The sequence below is a fragment of the Mixophyes fleayi genome, chromosome 7 (assembly GCF_038048845.1).
Source record: "Mixophyes fleayi isolate aMixFle1 chromosome 7, aMixFle1.hap1, whole genome shotgun sequence".
Taxonomy (NCBI): domain Eukaryota; kingdom Metazoa; phylum Chordata; class Amphibia; order Anura; family Limnodynastidae; genus Mixophyes; species Mixophyes fleayi.
In genome coordinates, this window is record NC_134408.1 from 102,542,910 (window position 1) to 102,570,533 (window position 27,624).

General features: G+C 38.7%; 1 protein-coding gene across 2 annotated transcripts in view; it reads right to left on the minus strand.

Moving 5' to 3' along the window:
* PLEKHM3 (pleckstrin homology domain containing M3) overlaps window positions 1-27,624 on the minus strand; it is a 184,925-nt gene that overhangs the window by 37,039 nt on the left and 120,262 nt on the right. The window contains exons 6-7 of one of the 2 annotated variants that reach the window (XM_075180234.1): window positions 24,812-24,875; window positions 23,875-23,959 (exon numbers count right to left, since the gene is read on the minus strand). In XM_075180234.1, coding sequence (XP_075036335.1) covers window positions 23,888-23,959; window positions 24,812-24,875 — 136 coding nt within the window. In that variant the 3' untranslated portion in view covers window positions 23,875-23,887. Of the gene's footprint in view, window positions 1-23,874; window positions 23,960-24,811; window positions 24,876-27,624 lie in introns of those variants that run through there. The other variant, XM_075180233.1, reaches the window with a different exon arrangement.

Here is a 27,624-nt window from a genome sequence, read left to right on the forward strand (position 1 = left end):
TACAATGTAAAACAGTTGATTGTACCAGTTCCTGAGCTGCCAAAGCTGTGCACTTTAACAAACCAAATGTGTGGTAAATCTACAGATCTAGCCATTTTGCAATCAGCCAAACTGAATGAATTGCACCATGTCTGGTCAGCATTAGACATAGAAATAAGCAGTTGGTATTGTGCGTGTGACCTATGAATTTGAAGCTGTGCACTTCTGAAACCAGCCCAGTTCTGTACAATAAATATATATCAGCCACAACAAGTGCAGTGAACAACATTGCTTATCTCGTTACAATGGCACCTGCTGATGGTTGGGATATATTAGGCAGCAAGTGAACAGGCAGTTTTTGAAGTTGATGTATTGGAAGCAGGTAAAATGGGCAAATGTAAGGATCTGAGTGACTTTGACCAGGGCCAACTTGTGATGGCTAAAGACTGGGTCAGAGCATCTGCAAAACGGCAGGTCTTGTGGGGTGTTCCCGGTATGCAGTGGTTATTATCTACCAAAAATGGTTCAAAGAAAAACAACTAGTGAACCGGTCCAGGGTCATGGGTACCCAAGGCTCATTGATTTGCATGGCCAGTGAAAACTAGCCCGTCTGATCCAATTCCATAGAAGAGTTACTGTAACACAAATTGCTGAGAAAGTCAGCTGACTATGATAGAAAGTTAAAGAGAAAAATCCCCCATGTCTGCAACTGAGATTTCTGCATTTTAATGTACAAGTAGCAATAGCAACTCCTTTGTTGGTTATCGCAATGTGCTGGGGGATTTTTCTTTGTATTTGTTCCTGGTTGGATAACACTATCCTTTCATGCACCTGCTATGAATCAATAAATTGATTGAGCAACTTCCACTTCTGTATGATAGAAAGGTGTCAGAATACGTAGTGCATCACAGCTTGCTGTGTATGAGACTGAGTAGGTGCAGACTAGTCAGAATGCCCAGGCCGACCCTTGTCCACCGCTGAAGGCACCTACAATGTGCATGTGAGAGCCAGAACTGGACCATGGCGCAATGGAAGAAGGTAGCCTGGTCTGATGAATCACGTTTATTTTTTACTGCTTGTGAACGGCAGGGTGCGTGTGCAACATTTACCTGGGAAGAGATGGCACCAGGATGCACTATGGGAAAAAGACAAGCCGGAGGCAGTGTGATGCTCTGTGCAATGTTCTGCTGGGAAACCTTGGGTTCCGGGATTAATGTGGATGTTACTTTGTCAGGTTCTTCCTACCTAAACACTGTTGCAGACCAAATACAACCCTTCCTGGCAATGGTATTTCTTGATGGCAGTGGCCTCTTTCAGCAGGCTAATGCGCCCTGCCACACTGCAAAAACTGTTCAGGACTGGTTTGAGGAATATGACAAAAAGTTCAATGTGTTGACTTGGCCTCCAAATTCCCGACATGTCAATCTGATCAAGCATCTGTGGGATGTGCTGGAATAACAAGTCCGAGCCATGGAGGCCCCAGCTCGCAACTCACAGAATTTAAAGGATCTTGCCGCTAACGTCTTGGTGCCAGATACCACTAGACACCTGTTGTGGCTGATCGGTATATCTATCTGTGTATATATATATATATATATATATATATATATATATATATATATATATATATAATCTGGAATATAAATGTCTAGTGGCGTGTGTTAGTCTGTCTGTGTGTGGAAAAAATAAAACCAAGCTGCAGCGCCACCTGCTGGGCGGAGTTATACACTGACCTACTAAATTCTTAGTGTGTGTGGGGAAAAAAATTCAGAAATGGCTGAAATTTGGTATACTAAGATGTTTTTAATTTGTTAATTTAATTTGTTAATTGTTAAAAGTGTTTATAAAGATTTTAAAAAAATAATATATATATTTCTTGAAGGAGAAGTGACAGTTGGGAGTGGTTGGTGGTGGTTGCCGGGGGTGACAGTGGGGAGTGGTTGGTGGTTGAGGCCTGGGCTATGGCCCAAATGCATGACAAGAACCTTTTTAACACCTTAAGTAGCTTGATTTGACTAGAATGCATGAGTATCATGCACGGGTTAACTTGTATATATATATATATATATATATATATATAGATATCTATATCTATATCTATATATCTATATATATAGATATATAGATAGACAGACAGACATATACACACACACACATACACACATACACACACATATTACTAATTCATGGCAGAGGACAGACTGAGTTTAATGTGACGCCAGGTAATACTGCATTTCTGCATTCTGCAAACAATATGCATGCATGTGTAGAAAGGGCCTCTGCCCTGACCAATCTTGGTAATACATTGTTGTAGGTTCTTCAGAGAGGAAGAAACCAATTTGGGAAAGTATGAAATAAATAGGAGTCATGGAGAGGATAGTCATCTTAGTCGCAGCAATACAACCCAAATATATACTGTCAACTCCAGAAATATTGGTAACCTTCATCATCATCATCATCATCATCATTTATTTATATAGCGCCAACATATTCCGTAGCGCTTTACAATTGGGGACAAACGTAATAAACTAATAAACAAACTGGGTAAAACAGACAAAGAGGTGAGAAGGCCCTGCTCGCAAGCTTACAATCTATGGGACAATGGGAGATTGACACATGAGGTTAAGTATACATTTTGCATCTTGGCCCAGCCAGACTGCATGGAACCTTCATGGAAATGAGCTAAAACCAATAAATGAAATAAACCACACATGCATTGAGTGATATTTCAGGAATAAACAAAGTAGTAAGCGGCATAGATTTTATTTTCCCATTGTGTTTTGGAACCAACAAAAGCTTTTCTTTAAGAATAATTTTTTTTTTCTTCAAAAAACCATAGGCTCCAAAAATATTGACAGCCCCATTATTAATATCTGGTTAAGCCTCCCCTGTCATGATTAACAGCATTCAGCAGCTTTCTGTAATGCTTAACAAAGTTGGAGAACACTTGAGGAGGGATCTTGAACCAATTTTCCATGCAGAACATTTCCAGTTCCTTGATATAATTGGACCCGAAGTTCCATTAGTCCAGCAGACATTAATGGCTAGATTTACTAAACTGCGGGTTTAAAAAAGTGGAGATGTTGCCTATAGCAACCAATCAGATTCTAGCTGTCATTTTGTAGAAAGTACTAAATACATGAAAGCTAGAATCCGATTGGTTGCTATAGGCAACATCCCCACTTTTTCAAACTGCAGTTTAGTAAATATACCCCTAAGACTTTATCTGTTTTGATTACAGATGACAGCTGTGTACCTTGCATGTGTGTAAAGCGGTGATTTATCTTAAACAATCTTATACATGAGTATCACCAATACTATAAAATGCTATATGCTAAAGACTGCTGTCATAATTACGGATTGTCATATAATGGACTACTAACCGATTTCGATTTAGCTGAATCATTTTTATGTATTTTCTGGTTTGATATAAGCTGAGCAATTTGATCCAGTATTTTCACCATATTGCAGACTGATGTTTTTTTGACTGGCATCTTGATCATGAGCTATTTTACCTATATTTATTACTCAAAATGAGTACTGTACCCTTTTCATTTACACCAGGGGACCCCAAACTTTTTCGATCCCCAACTGCTCCATAGATTCCTTGATGCCTCATTGACCCCAGGCTAACCACTAAGCACGGTGGCTTAGTGGTTAGCACTTCTGTCTTACAGCACTGGGGTCATGAGTTCAATTTCCGACCATGGCCTTATCTGTGTGGAGTTTGTATGTTCTCCCCGTGTTTGCATGGGTTTCCTCCGGGTGCTCCGGTTTCCTCCCACACTTCAAAAACATACTAGTAGGTTAATTGGCTGCTATCAAAAATTGACCCTCTCTGTCTGTGTGTGTGTTAGGGAATTTAGACTGTAAGCTCCAATGGGGCAGGGACTGATGTGAATGAGTTCTGTGCGGAATTAGTGGCGCTATATAAATAAATGGTGATGATGACGAAATAAACAAAATAATATAGGAAAGATAAAACCTATATATATAATAATATATAGGTATTATATATATATATATATATATATATATATATATATATATATATATATATACACACACACACTTATATATTACTACAATAATATGGGTAATATTAAACATGTCAAGGAATAAATAAATATTACTTTTTTTATTGAACTGGTTGACGTCATAAGGGAAGAATGTGGCTGATGAGCATTAACAAGAGCATTGATATTTGGTTGAAGATTGGTGAAGAATTCACAAGAAGCTAAGGAAACTCAATATTTCAAAGCAGGAAGTAGTTCTACTTTTAAGACCACTTATTTTGACGATTAAAATCTCAGAGTTAAGTTTATGGCACAATATGAAACAATAATTTAACCTGACAACAAAGACACCTTCAGATCTAAAATTGCCACGACAGGCATTTAGATTGCTTATATAATAGTCAACTGTCGACCCCAAACGTTTAATCAACCCTTTTATCAAACTCATATATTCTCTTATGTACCATTTTTGGGGACCACTGATTTACACCTTGTTTCAGTGCATTGATGTCTAACTTCTATGGTCCTTTTAAAATTCATTTTAATAACTGTATATGTACATTTTTTGCTTTGCCTGAGAATTAATTGTGCTTTGATATACTGTGCAACTTGAACACGCCATGAGATATAGGAGAGAAAATGATGAGAAAAATATGCATAAAAAAGCACAGCAAACTAATAAGGTAAAAATAAACAATATTCCCAGAGTGCAAAACGGTTTAACTGTTCTATTGCATCTAATTTAGTAACATCCAGTGTCTGGGCTTCTTGTTCCGTTTTCTTTTTGTTTTCTTCAGACGTTGTGCACACACAAATCTCTTATCATTACTTTGACAAAGTAATCCCAGCAGGAGAAGACTCAATGACTCATGAGATGACATGACCTATGATCTAAAGGTCAATGGGTCAAATCAGCACAGGTCAACTGTGATAGAAAACGTCTATGGACTTTTTTATGCTCCATGTGTTAAATTAGATGTTCATCTTAGTTTATGTCACATTGGCCCTTTCACAGCATTGCAATGTGCATACTAAACTTGTAAAGAAGCTTGTAGGGATGTTGCCCTTAAATGTAGAGAACTTACAGGATTTAAGGATTTGACACTAAATGTAGTTTACAAAAATGCAAAATGTGCTCTTTCCAAGGTGTGCATACACATAATAAAACTTCACATGGGAGGAGTAGGGTAGAGAGAAGGTTTTCGTTATTTAAATGAGATTGAGGTTTGGAGAAAGTCCATTAAAGGGGGTGTTCCCAATATTTACCAGGGATCCACAAAGCATTGTTTTCTGTGCAAAACTACTTTTTTTCCCCTGTGTCCAGAGAGATGGCTTGTACTTTCAGTAGAACAACTTTTATGCATTCAAGGCTCACTTTATGAGGGAAAAACATTTCTGGGCACATTTCAACTAATATAATAAAAACATTTAAACACACAAAAGTGAAACACGTAATATACACATTTTCAATGTCCCTTCAGTCTCATAAATAATTAAAGACACTAACAATGCTAACCCATTTTTACTCTTTCCATCAACTGATGTTCCAGTTGGACAAAAAATCTTACAAATTAGGCACATTTTGATTGTTCAGGGACAAATACGTAGAAAACATGTGCGCAGCTGTGTGTCCACGTTTTTAACTTTTGTAAATCACCATTAAAGACCATTCTATGCTTTATCCTACCTATTTATATCATACAGATGAATATTGCAAGACATCAAACATATATTTTAGCTATATTTAGTCATATTAGTTAATAACTACTTCATATATACTAATGATGTGCTGAAAAAAATAAAATACTTTTAAATACACAACTAGAATGCAGTTTCAATACCCATACCTTTTGAGTCATAGTACATATCCAATTCATCTCAGTCCTCTGCATATTTGTCTTTATAAGAAAAAGAAATCCATTAAATTATTGTGGGGGAGGGGGGGGGTGTTGTTGCGCAAAAATTGTTGAGATACTCAGCTCCACTTGCACTACAGCAAACATAAGCCTGGAGTAGTTCAAACTTAAAGGCCTTTTTAAGAGCAGAGGTGCTTGTTGAACAATTGAGCACTGGCAATCAGTGGCTAAGCTACAATGAAAATAGTACAATGTTTAATGCAGAAAAGACAAACAAACTGAGAAAAACTCGCTCATACATTAAAAAAAATAAAGGTACACTGGCTATATATATTATATTATATTATCAATTAGCAAAATGCAAAGTGCATGAACAAAAGAGAGATCTAAATTAAATCAATATTTGATATGACCATCTTTTGCCTTCAAAATGGCAAAAATTCTTCTAGGTACACTTGCACAAAGCCAGGGATTTTGAAGGATTATAGTCAGGTGTATGATTAGCCAATCATACCAAACAAATGATACTGATCATCATTTTCACATGTAGGTTGAAGAACAGTCATTAATAGAAATGGAAACAGCTGTGTAGGAGGCTTAAAACTGGGTGAGGAACAGCCAAACTCTGCTGCAAAAGTGAGGTTGTGGAAGACAGTTTCATGTCACAGGTCATACACCATGGCAAGACTGAGCACAGCAACAACACACAAGGTAGTTATAGCGCATTAGCAAGGTGTCTCTCAGGCAAAGATTTCAACGCAGACTGGGGTTTCAAGATGTACTGTTCAAGCTCTTTAGAAGAAGCACAGAGAAACATGAAATGTTAAGAACCGTAGACGCAGTGGTCGGCCAAGGAAACTTCCGTGCATCAGATGAAAGATACATGCTTACGTTCCTTCAAAATTGGAAGATGTCCAGCAGTACCATGAGCTCAGAAATGAAAATAAACAGTTGGACCCAGGTACACCCATCTACTGTTCTGAGAAGTCTGGCCAGAAGTGGTCTTCATGGAAGAATTGCTGCCAAAAAGCCATACCTCAATGAGGAAACAAGGCCAAGCGACTCAGCTATGCATGAAAACATAGGAACTGAGGTGCACTAGACTGATAAATGAAAAATTGAAATATTTGGCTGTAACAGAAGGCAAAATGTTCGCAGAAGGGCTGGAAAATGGTACAATAATGAGTGTCTGCAGGCAACAGTGAAGCACGGTGGAGGTTTGGGGCTGCATTTCAGCAAATGGAATTGGGGAATTGGTCAGGATTAATGGTGTCCTCAATGCAAAGAAAATACAGACGGCTACTTATCAATCATGCAATACCATCAGGGAGGCCTCTGATTGGCTCCAACTTTATTCTGAAGCAGGACAACGACTCCAAACATACAGCCAATGTCTTTAGGAACTATCTTCAGGGTAAAGAAGAACAAGGAGTACTGGAAATGATGATATGGCCCCCACAGACCGTGATCTCAACATCATTGAGGCTGTCCGGGATTACATGAAGAGACAAAAGAATTTGAGCAAGCTTACATCCACAGAAGATCTGTGATTAGTTTTCCAAGATGTATGGAACAACCTCCCTCCTGAGTTCCTTCAAAAGCTGTATGCAAGTGTACCTAGAAGAATTGAAGCTGTTTTGAGGGCCAAGGGTGGTCACATCAAATATTAATTTGATTTAGATTTCTCTTCTGTTCATTCACCTTGCATTTTGTTAATTGATAAAAAGTAAATATTAACACTTATATCTTTGAAAACATTCTTGCTTTGCAGCATTTTTTTCCTACAATTGCCTGTAACTTTTGCACAGTAGTGTTATATATATATATACACACATACATACACACAGCTTACAGCGGGTGAAGTAATTGTTGAACACATGAACATTTTTCTCTGTAAATATATATTTAATGTGGCTATTGTAATGAAATTTACAACAAATGTCAGCAACAACCCTTGCAATCCTCACATGCAGAGAAATCAACCCAGACATGTCCATAATTTAAGTTTTGTGTAATAATGTGAAATGACACAGGGAAAAAGTATTGAACACATGCAGAAAGGGAGGTGCAAAAAGGCATGGAAAGCCAACACACCAGCTGAAATCTATCAGTAATTAGAAAGCAATCCTGCCAGCTGGTTCAGCCACAACTAATGGTCTATAAAAAAGTGTCTCTTTACGATGGTGTCACACAAGAAACATCTCATGATGGGTAAAAGCAAAGAGCTCTCTCAAGACCTTCGCTACCTTATGGTTGCAAAACATACTGATGGCATCGGTTACAGAAGCATCTCTAAACTGCTGAATGTTCCAGTGAGCACTGTTGGGGCCATAATCCGGAAGTGGAAAGAACATCATTTCACCATAAACTGGCCACACACCTTGCAAGATTTCTGACAGAGGAGTGAAAAAAATTATCAGAAGAGTTGTCCAAGAGCCAAGGACCACTTGTGGAGAGCTTCAGAGACCTGGAATTAGCAGGTACAATTGTTTCAAAGAAAACAATAAGTAGTGCACTCAGCCGCCATGACCTGTATGCACGTTCACCACGCAAGACTTCTTTGCTAAAGAAAAAACATGTTGAAGCTCGTTTAAAGTTTGCTGCACACAACACATTTGTGCAGCTACTCGCCTACAGATAGCGAAGGAATGGAAGTCCCCTCATCCACCCAGCCTCCAAAGTGTAATCTCTTGTGTGTGGTACATGGCCTCCATGGAATACATCACCAGTCTTCTCCACGACAAAATTATAAATTTCAAAAAGGTTTGGAATTTCTGGTACTCTTTTCATCAAGCAAATATGCCCGCTACTTAAAAGGCTGTTTCTTCAGAAGCTCTTACCAGGTACTTCCCCCCCCCCCCCACCACCACCCCCCTCCCCCCCTTTCCCCTCTTTTTCTCCCTTACTTCTTCCTCTAAAAAATAAAAAAATTAAAGCAGCACCGATTTAGAGTTCCAAAGCAGCTGAGTCTTCCATAATCTTTGATTGGGCCAGCCTATTTCCTCTCTATGGGTTAATTTACTGCTTCCTTTTATGTTTAGGAATTTGTTTAACAATACGTAATTTGCCTGACTTTCTTCCCGTTTCTCAATTGTCATGTTCTGGCCCTTATGTTCAAATGTTTTTTCTTCCCTGTTATTATCTGCTATATGGAACTCCTGTTTTTTCTTTTTTTGCATAAATAAAGAGTTTAAAAAAAAAAAAAGTTTGCTGCACAACATTTGGACAAGCCCATGAAATACTAGGAGAATATAGTGTGCTGAGATGAAAGCAAAATTGAACTCTTCGGATGCCATAATGCACACCATGTTTATGGCATCCTTGGAGGAGAAATAGTACTGTACATCCCCTCAAAAACCAGATACCAACAGTGAAGTTTGGAGGTGGGAACATCATGGTGTGGGGCTGTTTTTCTGCTCACTGTACAGGCATACTGCATATGATTAAATGAAGGATGAATGGAAAAATGTACTGAGACATTCTTGATAAAATTCTGCTGCCATATACCAGGATGCTGATGAAAGGAGGGTGGACATTTTAGCAAGACAATGATCCCGAACACACAGCCAAAGACACTCTCAATTGGTTTCAGAGAAAGAAAAGAAAGCTGCTAGAATGGCCCAGCCAATCATCTGACTTAAACCCAATTGAAAATCTATGGAAAGAACTAAAGAACAGAGTTCATAGAAGAAGCCCATGGAACCTTCAAGATTTGAAGACTAATTTTGTACAAAATATTAAATATATTTCAGGAAGCTGTCATTTCACATTATTACACAAAAGTTAATTTATGGACATCTATGGTTTGATTACTTTGAATGTGTGGATTGCAAGGGTTGCTGCTGACATTTGGTGTAAATTTCATTACAATAGCCACATTAAATATGTATATATTTACCGAGGAAAAGGTTGACGTGTTCAATACTTATGTCCCCCTGTGTGTGTGTGTGTGTGTAGGAAAGGATGCAAGCAATGCTACACATCTGTGCTGCAGTGCACTTAGTTTAAAGATAAGCAGATGGAGGACATATGTGTGTGAAATTATAGTATAGGGTCTGATTTAACTTACATGGTTTGAAAGTGCCTTGTTCCAACAAATGCAGCAGGCTGACAGGGGGTGTCTGCAGACAGAGCAATCAAAGCAGAGCAGACGATGAGAACTTCTTTTTAAAGGGAAGGTGGGGGTGTCACCTGCCCATAAAGCTAAGGCTGTGGGAGGAGTATCAAGTATAAAAACCTGCCTGTTTTCAATGTTCAGAGTGGCTGATGCTGAATAAAGTTGGCCGGTGTCGAGAGAGCTGGTCTCTGTTAATTTAGCGTTAGGTTCATCAGAAAGTGTTTGGAACTTATATGGTGTCTACTACTTTGCCATTTTAACAATAAAGCAAACAAACAAGAAGTTGTTGATGTCTGCATCAAGAGAAGTGTGCTCATGCCACAAGTGGTGTCTGAAGTGCAGATACTCAGGGAAGCAAGTTTCCTCTACCAAACCTGCATAGACATTAACATGGAGGAAGATTCTTGAGCCCCCGTGAATATGGACGGAGGAAAACACCAGGCTATTAAGGGAAGAGTTAGTCCAGGTCAGACGTGACAGAAATGCACCACCTGGTCCGGCTCTGGTGTTCTTTGAGAGAGTTGCAAAAAGAACAAATTGGCCTTCTGAAGACTGGGCTGAGGTCTTGTCTAGGTACCATATCTAACTGACGAAGCCCAGCGAGTTTATATGAATCTGGATGAGGACTGGCATCTGATTATCCGCCCTTAAACTCTGAGATATTGACTTGCATTGGGGTTTCGGGCGTGCAGCCAGAGGAGTATCAACCTACTCAGATTATTGAAGTTTTGGTGATAGTTCATTGCATCTGGGGGCTGGACCATGGTCTGCAAGGAGCTTATCACAGTGATAGGGAAATTTTGCGCTTTACAGCAATTGTGCCAAAGTCGATGCCACGTCAAAAGCCAGGTTTGTCAATCCTTGCTATAGGGCCCAATGGTAAAACTGCTATGGACAGAGGGCTGATTACAAAGATGTCTAATCCAAAGTGCTTTGAATGTGGTGAACCAGGTCACTTCAGGGCCGAGTGTCTAAAACTACAGGAAGCCATGGACTGTCCTTTTGCACAAGTTGGGCCTGCTTATCCAAGCTGTTATTCCATAAGTCCCACATCAGGAAGTCCTTGTTTGCTCCGAGTGACTATGTTTATCAACCAAAATCTCATTTTAGCTTTGGTTGACTTGGGGAGTGAGCTTTCATTTCTTCCAGCTCGGCCTGCCCGAAACAAGAACTATTCGGTTGCCCAAGGTGAAGGACCTGTGCATACATGGAACAACGGAGGAATATGAGAGAACACTTCTGCAAGTCACACTTAAAAAACAAACAGTTACGGTGGAGGCTACTATAGCACCAAAAACTCCCGTATCCACTCATTCTGGGGCAAGACTTCCCATTGTTTAAAGAGGTCCTCGGTGAGCAAGTCCGGCCAGACATGCTGGCAAACTGATATAATGGTTGGACACCTGGTCTTAACGGACCTGCCAAAAAACAGACATCTGGACCTTGATTGTTAGGGATGACCACACCGGAGTGCTATACCAGGGGTTACAGCAGGAGTCCCACAAAAGTATTCACATGCAGGGAAGCAGGGAAAGTCTAAAGTAGCATTGGCTGGTGATGACATGGATAAACCCATCCCGCCTTTCAGAGAGAATAAGGACTGGTCCGCAAAACAAATTTTGTTTCCTCTGCTTGTGACCAACTGAACAATGCAACTTTAGAACATGCTTTTAAAAGTGTTACTGAAGTGAATGGAGTAGCGAAAGCTGCCCAGGCTACAGAGGGCATACCCTATTTTGTTGTTAAAAATATATTTCTGTATAGGGTTGCGATTGTACAGAGGGTAAAGGTAGAACAGTTAATGGTTCCTCAGATCCATGTACTGCTAGTGTTAAAAGCATCACATTTATATGTCTGTGGGAGATACCTGGGGGCTGATAAAACACAGAAACGAGTTCTGCTCAGGTTTTACTGGCCCGGTGGCAGTGAAATGATGTTGCCTCTCCTGACCAATTTGTCAGAGCACCAGTCACAAACACATCTACAGGGCACCTCTCATCCCGATACCAATATTACAAGTTCCATTTGAATGGACAGCCATGGACCTTGTGGGGCTTCTGGAGGAATCCGCTCGTGGGCACCAGCATATACTAGTGGTGCTTGATTTTGCAACCCGATATCCAGAGGCAGTTCCCCTACAGAACATAAAGTCCAGCACCATAGCAGAATAACTTGAATTGATGTTCACATGCTTGAGAATACCCAAGGAAATTCTCACAGACCAGAGCACCCCATTCATTACCAAGCTGATGAAGGACATGTGCCAGTTGTTAGGTATGATGATTCTTTACACCCCCGTGTAGCTGAAGTGCCTGTAGAGCCAGCTTTATCTATTAGGCAGAAACAACACACTGAGGAAATGATACACTGGAACAGGGAAGTCTTCTCTCCCTTTCCTGGATGAACTACCTTACTTGAGCACGACATTGTCACTCCGCCAAGAGTTATTGTAAAGCAGAAGCCGTAACACATCCCTGAAACCAAACGGGCTGATGTAAGAAAGGAAATTGAGAAGATGGTCCAGCTGGACGTAAATGAGGAATCCACTAGTGAGTGCAACAACCCTATTTTCCTAGTTCCGAAGCCCAATGGGAGTATTAGGTTCTGCAATTACTTTAGGTGGCTAAAGAGCGTATCCCAGTTTGATGCCTACCTGATGCCACATGAAGACAAACTAGTAGCTGGCAATAACCATCTAATAATTCTTGATTTAACTAAGGGGTATTGGCAACTTCCCATTACCTCCTCAGCAAGCCAAAGACCACATTTTCCACCACCGATTGCCTTTTCATATATAAATTTCTACCCTTTTGGTTGCATGGGGCACCTGCCACCTTCCAAAAGGCTATGAAAAAGTTGCTATAACCACATACAGCTTATGCAGCCTCTTATTTAGATGATAAAGTGATTTATACCCCTGACTGGAAATCACATCTGGCCTAAGTCGAGGCGGTCTTAACTTTATTAAGGTCTGCAAGACTAACAGCTAATCCAGAAAAATGTGCCATAGCCATGAGAGAAGCCAAGTATTTTGGGTAGGTTGTCGGGTGAGGGCGAGTCAAACTCTAACTAAAAAAAGTGGAGGGAGTCAAATATTGGCTAAGCACATAAAAAGAACAGGAGTTTGTTAACAAGGTGCACTAGATATCCCTTGGTCCTCCAATAGTTCAGAACGATGTAGTGAACTAGGATATTTACTCATGGTTGGACCTTTTGTTTCCACAATCCGGGACAATACCAATTTATACCAACTGTGATATTTGGGGGACCTTATATTATTATTATATATTGTTTTGCCTTGTTTTTTTGGTGCATTGCATTTTTTGTTATTTATGTTAGTTATATTTGACAATTTGATCATTTTGGTTTGCAAATTGTTGATTACAGTGAGCTTTATAGAGTAAATTCATTTGGTTTTAAGAACATCATTGTATACAAGTCATGTTCATACCTACTGTCTTTCAGCGCTTAATCACCTTAATTTGTAGAACAGGGGGTAATTGGAAAGACATTTTTATGTTGTACAAAACTGAAATTATTCTTTAATTCTGTGTCTCCTTTTCAATAAAAATGAGAGTGTAGGGCAGTGTCTACCATAAAATTAATTGCTGGCAGAGGCTTGTGTAGACTTTTCTCTGTTGGTTGGTCTTTACAAGCAACTCATTAAGCCAGTCAAAACAATGCAGGACAGGCAAGAAGATCATGTGGCAGACAGGGCAGCATGTGAGCTGTAAAATGTCTAATTTAGAATGTATTTATTTGCAATGACCTACATATTACTTGGGTAACGGGGTACACCTTAGATAAATAAGGAGGTGTTAATAGAATTTTATTCCTAGTGAAGCACAAAATGTAAAAACAACCCTAGGAGAGGGGGTGGGCAAATGGGGAAGAAGGTGGAGATATTAGTATGCCGTACAATACTAATTGCACAGATCCCTTCAATTTTCACCAACTTGGATCAAGTAGACACAATTAAAGATGATGACAACTCATTCGTACCTTTGCAGTCACTGAAAAATAATTCTAATACTGTTTAAGTCCATATATTTCCATCACCATAAAATCTAATAATCTGTGTTACTGATATATACTGACAGTATATAAATTACAAAATGAGAGCTAAGATAATATGTTTATTCAGACTATTATTCATAGCTGTGAAAAAAGTATAACAATGAACTAATGATAATCGGAACATGTAAAAATATATTATTATTTTCAGCAATTTCATAGCCTCTGACGATTATATACATTGTTGCATCAATATAAGTATTTTATTGTTAACTTGAGTAAAACACACATACATTAGGTGAAGTGCTCAAGTACAAGTTCCAGTCTTGTGTCAAACTGCACTCCACACACATCTAAGGAACAGGATAACCAGTTATTCACTGTGACGATGTGTGGAAAATGTTTCCCATTCATGTAAACATCTATTAATTGCTCTGAAAAACATTTACATCAGAGGGGGAGATCAATAGACTGTATAGACACATGCTAATAATGCAGTTTTCTTTCATCTTTTGTATCTCATTCAGGTGCCAGCTTCACTGTGGTTCCCAAGGTTCACAATAGTGGGAGACCAACATAAGTGGGAGCGTCACAAGATGTATCAAAGTCTATCTACACAGCTGCATTGCCTTGGTTGGGTAACAGCATATAGCAACAACTTAACCCTAGCAGCACTTTAGAGATTTGTTATAAAAACAAATCAATATGGGACATTAAAAGGAATTAAAGGGACACAACCACAAAGCGATTTTTTGCCTTTTATGTGCTAAGCCAATCAATGTGTTTCGTGCAAAACACAAACTTCACAATTGCTCTTTCAAAGACATCAGGGCGCAAGGTGGATATGCAATTTATTTTTTTGCAGCGTAATTTCACAATTGAAGAGGACCAGCGTTCCGATATAAGATGTAGAACAAAGAGAAGAGAATAAAACACTGCTGAGCAAAATACTTAAAGGATATCCAGATTTTTATTTTAAATGCAACAAAATACTGGTACTTACATATTTCATACAAATAGCAGTCAGTTATTGACTAAAGAAATATAATATTCAACAAGATATTAATGGTAGTGATATATAAACATAATCATATAAAGACAAAACAAAACAAAAATAAACAGAATAAGTGAGAAAAATGATCAATGATAAAAGAGAAAAAGAAGTGATAAGAGTAATTTGCGTAAAATTAAAGAGTGGTTATGATTCAGAGTGCAAATAATACACATTGGTGATGGTGATTGAGGGCAACATTTGATTAAAGTGGAGGCTAAAATATTCCAACTTATATCCAAGTATTACAATATACAAACATTGTGCTCCTCTGTTGCCTATTTACAGCAACTTTAAATCTGTAGCACAGTGATTAAGGGATTAGCACTTTTGCCTCACTGCACTGGGGTCATAAGTTTGATTCACGACCATGGCCTTATCTGTGTGGAGTCTTTATATTCTACCCGTGTGAGTTTTCTCCAGGTGTTCTGGTTTCGTCCCACACTCCAAAGACATACTGATAGGTTAATTGGCTGCTGACAACATTAACACCAGTGTGTGTGTTAGGGAATTTTAACTGTAAGCTCCAATGGGCCAGGGACTGATGTGAATGACAAATATTTTCTCTGTACAGCGCTGCGGAATTAGTGGCGCTATATAAATAAATGTTGATGATCTGCAAGGAGGGCTGCGTAGATGCCTGTATGCTCTCCAGAAGTTCCACTCACTAGTAGTGGTGCCATTTCTGGAAAGAAGTAGAGGGATCTGCTAAGTCAAAAAACGTCTCTCTCTGCCTCAGTTACTAAGTGTTATTAATGTATGGTCCACCTTGTTTCATTCGATGACCGACTTCCTCAAGGGGTTACAACAGTGAAGTAAATTTAATTAGTAAACTAATTGGCTGAAATTAGTTAATTGTCAATCAGCTGTTTGTTGTTAACTAGTGTTAGAATAAGAAACAGTGAGTCTCACTAAAAATGTAATCAGAGAGGTAATGTGTTGTTTTGGAGACATCTTGTGGGTTGACTAATCTTTTAGTCAGGGCCTTTATTGACTAAAATTCTTAGTATGATTATTATACAAATTAAGCTCTAAATTGATATTAAGGCCTGTTTGTGTTATTAGATTTAATTTGAAGATCCATTTTACTTTTACATATTTTTAGCATTTTTTTTATTCTTTATAGTATTTAAATTATTATATCTGCATATATCTATATATATAATATTAATATAATATATTGTTGAATATTGAATTACAGATTGAATATTAGTCACTATCTGCTGTTTGTTCATATGAAATATGTGTCTAATTCATGTATTTTATTTTACTGTGTTTTTTGCTTTGGAAAATCAATGGTTGCATATTTTATTTTTTACTTATACAAGACATGTATTACTTAAGGAAAAATGTATACTATTTTGTGATCACATTTTTATTAGGGAGATTTTTCAATTTTTAAACAGTGTAAAGGTTAAGTTACATTGATCAAACAACAGATACATTGCAAATGAGAAAAACAATATGAACTTTGTCAATAAAAGAACAGAGAAATAAAAAGAAAAGAGAGAGAGCAGGGGACAGGGTGAGGGAAGGAAAAGAGAAAGGAAAAAATGTTAGTGTGGTGAGAGGGGGAAGGAGAAGGGGCACCTGGCTTGGCATCTAAATGTATTTACAGGTACAAACCATATATTGAACGTCTTCTGATACTATATACATCGGTCTCCAATCTAATCAGGCCTTGGCTGTTCTGCACCATAGGAGGCGAGCCAAGGATCCCAAATCGCACAAAATTTATTGGGACGGTCATTGAGAATGCTTGTAATGTGTTCACAGCTATAGGTCTGCCATACTCTATTGATAATTTCAGGCAGTGAAGGGGATTCCGGATGTTTCCAATTTGCTGCTATTGCGCATTTAGCTGCATTGAGTATATGGGCCCATAAGCACCCTTGTATATTTGTTAACGTCCGGTATAGGCCTATGTAATAGTGAGTATGAGGGGCAGGGGGGGAGTTTTACTGAGGTGGCTCTATCGATTAAATTGTGAATTTTCCGCCAGAATTCCACAAGTTTAGGACAGGACCACCAAATATGTTGGAATGAACCTTCCTGTCCACATAGTCTTCAGCATTGACTAGAGGAATCAGGATATATGGCTTTCATATATCACGTAAAAAACAAAGTTAATCCCCTTAGATTGTACGCTCCTCTGAGCAGGGCCATCTCTCCTCCTGTTTCCACCACTTCTTACTCTGCTCTCCAGCTACTTAGCCCTCCTCCTCGAGGGTCCTCCACCCCACGTCCACTCTTGCTCCCTCCTCCCCCCTGGGGGTCTCCCTGTCTTCCGCGCCCTCCTTCTTGGGCCCCGTCGTTTGCGGATCCTCCCTCTCCCTTCCCTGCCCTCTCTAGCTGTGCATTGAGCGTACTGAGTTGCTGTGTTTACTGTACTGTGCTGTCTCCCATTGTATTGTGATTTTGTTTGTCTCTGTACGGCGCTGCGGATGCCTTGTGGCGCCTTATAAATAAATATTAATAATAATAATAATAATTTCAAGTGGGTTGGAACCAAATACCATCTATATTAGAGCTTATACGAGTTCTCTTTGGTACGGACACAGATAGAGCTCTTAGCGACTCGTGACCTGATCTTAGCCCATTCCTCTACCTCCAGTTCAACGCCAAGGTCTTCTTCCCACTTCAGCACATAGAGATTAAACCAGTAGGAAGGGATTTACCTCTGCAAAAAGTTTGTAAAGGTGTAAGTTGGTATATAAGCTTAAGCGTTGGGATCGATTGATATAAGTGTCTTAACTGAAGGTATTGGTAGAAACGGTCATGGGGAATGCCATATCGTCGTTGTAAGTCAGCAAATTCGGGGTATATCCGCATAGGCGCTATGTCAGTAATGAATCTTAGACAGATTATTAGTAACTTTCATGATGCACACTCAGAAACAGGGAGACATCTCTGTACTTTGAATCCTGATGACCCGGATGCATAACAAAATAAATTAATTCAAAAGCCCAGCATAGCCATCCCTTACCAAGTGCATTGAGTACTCAAGGTTTGACCCGGTTACATCTTATGTGGGTGGACAAACAATAAAGCTCTAACCAGACCAGTTTTAAGGCCACAAATGCAACTTACGCAAAACTCTAAATTCCATGTTTTTTTTTGTACTGTGCATTTCTGGAGGTTATATGGAGAAAAATGCCCCTTCTTGGTGTAGCTCATGTAGTGCTTAGGAGTGGGTTCATCAGACTTGCTCCTTATCTTGCTGGGAGAGGAGTTAATAGGATTGCATTCATCAGCAGGATCAGTGCTCTGGGAGCTGTGATTATAGCCAAGTCAAGATAGGGCTGATATGGTGAACCTCCTTCCTTACTTATTCATGTAAAGTCTTGTAATTGCTACAATAACAATAACATTAATTTGCTTTAACCAGTTACTGGCTAGCTGATTTTTGTACCCATAGAGATATCGGATGTGCCAAGCTGGTACCTAAGGCTGCCTCTGTGCAAACCAGTCAGTGGGTGTGGCAAAAGAATTAAACATTAACCAGATATTCTCACAAATACAGTGAGGAAAAAAAACCTGTTATGGGCAGTGTGGAGAAAGACAGGTATCGTGCATAATTAAACAAATAAATAAATATACCAAAACACAATTAAATATAATGGCAATAAAAATACTAAAATGTTTAATTTCTTTCTCAAAAACTGCTTACTATGCATATATCACAGGTAATAATGTATGTATTATTAGAAATACTAAAAGTCACAGAAGAGTTTTGTGGTCTGTATTAAAGCACTCTGGTCTGGTGCTTTCATATGTCCATGGAATTCCTTGGCAACTTCTAATATCCTTACATTTCCCAGTAGGTGGTGCATTATACCATATATTTTGATGCTGATAATGATCATTATTATTAACAGGCTCACAATAAATAATTCCATACTCGTAATTGTATAAGAAACTATAAAGAGTTTGAAGACTTTGTTACACAAGAAACAAACATCATGATTCCAATCTAGGACAAAACGTCACTATAATTACCTTAACTGCTGGAAATAGATGATTAAGCCAGAACTCCCTAAAAATACACCATTAACAATGCCAAGCTGAGAGTAAGCTATAATTTACAAGCATGGAAGTTTATGGTACACCCAAAAGTGTGGAAAGTGCAGAGAATTCTAAAATGTGGGATATAGAGCCAATGAGAGCAATAAACAATGCGGTTTAGAGTTTCTAGTGCATTTTGCAGGCAGAGTTAGAAAACATGCTTTAATGCCAATATTTCTTCTGGACTCACAAGAAGACAAGCCTAATTTTTCATTACTGTATTTCTGTGGTTTAAGAGTAACTTGACTGGAATTCTACAGTTAAAGTAGCACTAACACTACCAAGTAAAAAAAAAATGCCTGTTTAAACAGCAAAATGTGATTATACAACATGTGATTATAGAGATGGCCTCAAAATAGAAATATCTTGATAACTATGAAGAATACAATGCCAATTCGCGTAATACTGACTTCATACGCTTGATGGAAACCTTATGCAGCTGCATTAAAACACGTGGTATAAACTCACTATATCATAAGAGATTATACAACTGACCAAAGCTGGTCATGTTTGTGAAATATTTCAGTTTTTTTTTTTAAAAACAGGTAATCTTTTTAATAACGGGTAGAGTAGTAATGTCTAATTTCATGTTCCTTTGTTCTCTATGTTATTTTACGTCTACAGTATTTATCAAAGCTTAATACAATCTGCAATGCTGTACAGTGCAGTAATATGGAGATGCAGAGTGAAACAACTTCTCTCAGTTTAAGTAAGTTGGTGCCAACAGGAACAAAAGCTTGTGACACGGCAGAATGTAAGGCATACTTGCCAACTCTCCCGGAATGTCCGGGAGACTCCCGAATTTTGGGTCAGTCTCCCGGACTCCAGGGAGAGCTGGCAAATCTCCCGCATCCCGCAGCAGCCACCACTAAATGATGCGATTCGCAGTAAATCAGTGTAAGTAAGTAATGCCTGTTTAAACCGCAAAATGATTCTTAGAGCATATGACACGATTTGCCCCGCCTCCTCCCGCCCTCCAGTCACGCCCATCTCCCGGAAACAGATTAGAGAAAGTAGGTAATTATGGTGTAAGGTGATGGGAGGAACATTTCTGCAGGTCCCAATTAACAGACTAATTTAATTTAAAGGCCATCAAGATGTAGCAGCACTACTTTGTTCTTTGAACTGAGCGGTGAGCTTCCATGTTCCCTCTACCACCTTATAAGAAGCAATACATCTCAATTAAGAGTTATAAGTGGCACATAAGTAAAACGTTATAGACATTGTCATTCCCCTCATAGTTCAAGCTCTTCCATTTTTTATATTTACTTTACTTTCAATAATTAAATGTTATCTGAGCTATCCTGGAGTGTAATCACACAGGAAACAGATAATCTTGCTTTATAAATGATGACAGCAGTGTTCTCACAGGCCTATCATGTGCCATTCAGAAGATTTTTCATACCAAGCGCGGTCACAGGCTACAGAGTAAGCCACAAGCCAGCATCATCATCATCATCATTTATTAGCAAAGAAATATTATGTAATTACACTGCACAAGGGATTTTGATATTATAAAAACGAACTATAATAATTATGTTATATAAATTATAGCAGTTAATATGTATTTAACAACAATGTAATCTCCTTCTGTCCAACTCATTAATTTGGCCACATTGCCAAGGATCAAGCAGTTAACAGTGGTTTAGTGCTGTTTTAATACTAGCTTCAATCCTGCCTCACAGCCCATTACCCTCAGAGGATTGTAAAGCTACAAATGGCTTAGTGAGTGTAATACAATCATCACTAGCGGGGCAGTATATAGGAGCTGTCAAGCTTTGTCTTTCTGCTTGTTAAATCTGAAAGCGTCTAATTAGTTATCATGCCTGCTAAGAGCTATGAACAATGGGGAATAAGGAATGGGAGGTGGAAATGGGGGATTGGTAGGGTAGACTGCCAAAGCATCTTTGGCTTGGCCTCCTCTCTGAACTTGGGTCATGTCTCTGATGTAGCGTGTGTGAACACAGTGCTGTGGTCCCATTTTTGCATGGGCCAAGCCGTCTCGCTGGGAAACTAGAGCCCTGCTGGGAGCTTCCAATCTGTGAGTGGTGTACGAGACCAACGAAACAGCATCACCTGTTAATAAACAGCTTCACTGGTTAAATAGCAACTGTGCTACACAGAGTATCCACATCTGCAATTCTATTGTATGAGTTTTCTACTGCACAATGCCATCAGTTCAAAGCAGTTTTGTGGATTATCCTATTACAGAACAGCTCCTAATAAACTCCAGGGAAACTTAGAGTCTGATGCTGGGTTGGATGTACACCTGTTTGCATAACGGAAAATCCACAAATTTGTGCTGTGCATGCCTACAAAACAAGCCGCACACATATGTGCATATACACTTGCGCTTGTTTGACATTGGAAATGCAGAAAGGATAGTACAGTAAGGAATTATTTGCATAATTGCAAACAGATGCAGACCCGAACATGAAGGAATATAGGTCTGTTAAAGCGGTATCAACTGTGGGTACTGGGCGCTGGTGCCATAAACGCTGAAGATGATGATGGTGGTTTGCACTAGTTAGCCTCTGCTGATTGGCTGAATGTGAATTCATCTCTGAAGCATAATTGTGCATACATTATATGATTTTGTTGCCATATTTTAAAAATTATTGTTTTTGCAACTATTATTTGTACGCAATGAAGATTATTATATATGCTGTATTACATCAAGCCTAACAGCTGGTTGCCCATCCAAAAGAGAGTGGCTTCTATTTATTTGACTTGGCAAGGGCATGAAAGGCTAATGCCATGCTCAGAGTCACATATAAAAAATTTCCGGCAGGCCGTCGTTCATGGAAGCTAAATCCAATTTAAATCATCCCCTACAGCAGATTATGTAATTAATTTTAATTTCCAGTACGAGATGATTGTGAATTGTATACCGTCCAAACAGGGAAAAGAAAAACAGCTAGAAAGGCCTCTTCACTGGAAAGATACAGGATTATATACTGCATGACATTGTTTATGACCAATACACATTTAAATCTACTGAGTTTGTTTAAAAAATGCTGTCATCTGTGACTCTCGATAAAGGGATTACTATGATTATTTCATTTTACAATAGCACTATGTAGCATAGCAGACTGGCCACTTGAGTACTCATTTAAATGGACTAATAGGTAATTTTCATATGTAACACTTTATTTCTTTATTATTGTTATATCTCAAATGTTTACTGCTCTACAAATAAATCCTGAATACTTAAGCATTGGTTGTGGCTTTGGGAGTGACAAAAAATCTATGGATGATTTTGTGGTGTTTTTGTCAGCTGCATATTACACTGTTTTGGGCTGGTTTTCGGAGGAGCATGCAGGGTTGAGGTTTAACAGGCAACTTTTAATAAAGTTTAATAAAACTTATATTTCATATAGTAAATGTAACAACGGCAATACTACCTGTGTGAATATTTGACATGTGTACGCAGATATTAATGAATCCTGTGTCTGTAAACTTTCCTGCATGCTTTTCTTGCAACTAAGCTCTGATCAAACACATGAACCATATTTGTAATTGTCAGTGTCAAATACGTAATAAATAAATAAATAAATATATCTATCTATCTAACGCTCTCATCCAGTGGTCAAAGTGGGCCGGTATAGGGTGGTATGCCATACTGCCACATCTCTTTCTACCTTCGTTGTAAATCTATCAAATTTCATTCACATTTTCTATACTGTCACTTCTAGATTTCCATACCCACCACTTCTAAATTTCCACTTAAACCACTGTATGTATGGGGCGATCGGGGCAATCGCCCTCCCCAGCAGCACAAACATACCTTTAGATTGCAGCTAAAATGCCGAACAAAACTGTGGAAGGGGCGTGGTCAATCGGGACCAAGTGGCGGGCCAAACTGGACCAGCCAATCAGCATGAATGGGAGGGGGCATGACTATGCTAAATCGCCCCCCCCCCCTAAAAATAAAGTCTAGGCCCGCCCCTGACACACACACACACACACACACACACACACACACACACACACTACATGGTCAAAAGTGTGTGTCCATTTCAGCCACATCCATTACTAACAACCGCATAAAATCAAGCATACAGCTATGCAATTTTCATAGTCAAACATTATCAACATAATGGGTCACAGTGAAAAGCTCAGTGACTTTCAATGTGGCACTGTCATAGGATGCCACATTTACAATAAGTCAGTTTTTCAAATTTATGCCCCAGTCAACTGTAAGTGCTGTTATTGTGAAGTTGAAAGGTCTAGGAATAAAGCTGCGAAGCGTTAAGCCACACAAGCTCAAAGAATGGGACCCCTGAGTGTTGAAGCGCACAAAACTGTCTGTCTTCAGTTGCAACACTCACTACCAAACTCCAAACTGCCTCCTGCAGCAATGTTAGCACAATAACTGCTTGTCTGTAGCTTCATGGACTGAGTTTCAATGGTCGAGCAGCTGCACACAAGCCTCAGATCACCATGCACAATGCAAAATGCTGCCACTGAACCGTGGAGCAGTGGAAGAACGTTCTCTGGAATGATAAATCACGTTTCACTATCTGACAGCCTGACGGACAAATCTGGGTTTGACAAATGCCGAAGGAATGCTTCCTATCAGAATGCATACTAACAACTGTATAGTTTGGTGGATGAATAATTGTCTGGGGGTTAGTCTGGTCCCCTTAGTTCCAGTGAAGGGAACTCTTAATGTTACTGCAGACAATGACATTCTAGAGACTTGTGTGTTTCCAACTTTTTTTTTTATGAAATAAATTTTTATTGGGTTTTACAAAATAAATATATTAGATATAATGCACAATGAAAATCACATTACTGGTTGGATCCTGATATATATAAAGTGGGGAAGACCTTTTCCTGTTTCAGCATGACGATGTCCCTGTGCACAAAGAGATGGTCAATCAAAAAAATGGTTTCCAGAGTTTGGTGCGGTAGAACTAGACTGGCCTGCACAGAGCCCTTGACCTCAAACCCATCAAACACCTTTGGGATTAATTGGAACACTGACTGCGAGCCAAGCTTTATTGCCCAACCTCCCGAATGTCCTTGTGGCTGTATGGATGTCAATTCCCGCCGCCATATTCCAAAATATAGTGGTGATCTTCACAAAAGAATGGAGGCTGTTATAGCAGCAAAGGGAGGGGGAGGAGGGACCAACTCCATATTAATGACCATGGTTTTCTAATGAGAAGTTCAACAAGCACATATAGATGTGATTTACGAGTGTCCACATACCATTGGCCTTGTAGTGTATGTGTATATCTAACACAAACACTTACTGCTGAATACATAACTGTTTTCATTTGAATTAGGAACTAGTGTTGGAGTGTCAGCTGAGTATAGTTTTCCCAAACTGCGGGGAACACTGGCATGGGATAGTTATGCTAATTGGGGGGAGAAACGGGATACTTGTTAAAAAATTATTTTAGGGTGGAATACTGTTCTGCTGTGATTTGGGGCAACAAGGGCAGGGTACAAATTATCCAGGCCACCTTTTGGGTCTGTCAGTGATTGAATAGGGTGGGGTGGTGAAGGGCTCCTTATTGTAGATGGGAAAGTTGCAGCATGAGCCAATAGTTTCCAGACATGCAAACAACATTTGCTTTTGCCAAATTTATTCCAGGCTGTGTGCACAAGAACCACTTTTACAGTAGGGGTGGAGTGAGGGTAAGAAGTAGCCAAACTAACCAGAAATTCATCTAAACAAATACAATGTATGAATAACAAATACCTGTTGCAGGTCTGCAAGGGAGTAAAGGTGAATTTGCTGAAAAAGATATTCACGGGGGAAAATTCTGAAAAGAAAAAAGCAAGAAATTTATGTTGATGAAGACCAGACTGGTGCCTTAGTCACATATCATGGTTACCACAACCTTATCAGTGTTATTCTAGGTTAGCGAAATTCAGAACCATTACTGATCACCAGTTCTAGGTCAGTTGCTGAGTGGAAAGAATGTATATGTCGTCTATACAATGAGCTCAAGTGAATGTAACCATCCTGTACCAGCATGTGATAGCTATTATGTTTATGTTAAATATTTGTATAGACGTTATTTCATTTGTCCTCAACATAATTGAAAAAAAAAACCAATAAAGTTGATTAACCTTTCTGTAATTATGTACACAATAGCTGTTTTTATATAACATGAACTTCCTAAAATAATTTCTAGTCCTTCTTGTTGGCTTTCCATGTTCTGATGACATAGATTTGTGAGCGTTTTCATATCCTTCAGCAATTTCTACCATACACATTGGGCCCGATTCATTAAGGAAAGTAAGGCAAATAATTGAGTAAGTTTTCTCCTGGACAAAACCATGCTACAATGAAAGGGGTGCAAATTAGATATTATTTTGCACATAAGATAAATACTGGCTGTCTTTTCCTGTAGCACATAAATACTTGATGGCTTCATTTGTACACTGAATTTTAAACTTGATCAAGGACATGCCCTACCCCAAATATAAATCTGCCATCACATTTTAAATTTGCCTCCCCAATGCAATATGGTTTTGACAAGGCACAAAGTTACTCCATTTTTTGCTCTACTTTCCTTAATGAATCAGGCCCATTGTATTTCCATTCTAGCTTTCTTTTTTACCATTCAAATTGCATTTTTTTTAAGGAGTTGTTTTGTTGCCTTGGAATACAACACAGATTTGTGTCGCATCCAGAGACTTTGAGTAAAACAACTGTAACTGTTCAGATATGGCTGAAAAGCACAGAAGGAAGTTAGAAAAATTCCAGTGAAAAAAAGTTGCAGAAGGACCGAGGCAAGTCAACAAACTAAAGGCCCTTATTAATAAAGAAAATTCCAGACAATGGCTATATATCATCAAATATGAATCAAACATAGTTAATAAAGATTTAAGTCCTTCAAGTTCAACCACTTTTTTTTAAAAATACTAATATTATTGATCCAGCTTAATACAAACAAATTGCTCAAGAAGCTGTCAATTTACATAACGGGAGGAAAAACAAATTAATTAATTAATCAATAAATAGCAATAGGAATAATTTACTGGATTTTTCAGCAAATGTTTAATTAACTAGTTATATCTATTAATACCACTCCTTATAATGAATTGAATCAATAAATTTAAATTTCAGTTATTGAATCTCCCATCACCACATCTCTTGTCAACGAATTCCACAGCCTGGCTAACCCTACAGTGAAGAACCTGTTTTTATGGTGGTTATGAATCCACCTTTTCTCCAGCCATATTCATCTTGTCATTTGAACTGTCCTGTGTATGAAACATTTCTCTGGCAAGTCTTTGTATTGATTTTCAACATGTTAATATATTTATTTTTCCAGACTTAAACTAGCTACGTATGTACTGATCCTGGAGCTTGGCCCAATAGCCAAGCGACATTTAGTTTGTCCACACATGAGGCTGGATCACTTCGAATGCCAATGAGTGTCTGTTTGGACTAGAATGTCAATGGGTGTCTGTTCGGATTAGAAGATGATCAACACACAGGCTTAAAGTCGTCATCTTCCAACCACATTTATCAACATGCCCAACAATGATTGATTGTGATAGGAACATTATCAGCCATTGTTAAACATGGCAATACCACTGTTTGTAGTCACCTTAATGCTCATTTTAATAATTTAAACAAACTCAATTTGTGCAGCCTTTCTTTATCATTGTTATTATTTAGCCCCTCATGTGGTCGCTCTTAAGGTTTGTCAAACCTACCAGACTTTCCAGGAATTTTAGTTTTGGATCATTGACAATCTCACTTGCAATCAGCATCTTATTCTGGTTAAAAACTTGCAGGAGATTTAACAGCTAATAAATACCTGCTTCCAACCTGTAGTGCGAGCAGGTCACCACTGAGAGCATGAATGGGTTAAAGAAGGGGCATGGTCTTTTGTTCTCTAATATTCCAATAACCAAAAGCCTACAGTATTTCACTGAAGAAGGACAGCTGACATGCAGCTCTGTCTCCTGTAGACTGCTTTTCTTCTGGTTCTGGCCCTTGTTAACCAAAAATTTGGAGGATCAACAGAAATACGGGACATGCAGACTCTCTTGTCAGTGTTTGACCTCCAATGGGAAGATCCAGGTCTACCATTATAAATTCAACAAATGTGGTCAATGAAATTTGATAGATAATGTATGAATAGCCTAGATAAAATATAACATACAGCAAAGTAAGGGCAGAACTGTACAAATAACGCAAGTTTGAGCGGAATGGCATGATGCTGTGCTATTCTCTAGATGAACAAGGCATGCAGAGTCCACTTAAGTGTGCCACACTCACTTTCTGAATTGAGAGGGCTGAACTTAATGTGCCAATTTTTCCAACACCATCATACATTGTGTTTGTCTCAAATATACTAGTTTCATCCGCATGTGCACCTGCGTTTAATTGCTTCCTATAATAGCATACAATATTTAACGGAATTTCTGAATTCGTGTCACACCAGTGCTTATACAATCAACAAACACTACAGACTTTAACATAAACACATACAAAACAGAACCGCATGTCAACAGGAAAAACAATATGTATACCTTGCTTTTCTTACTTCC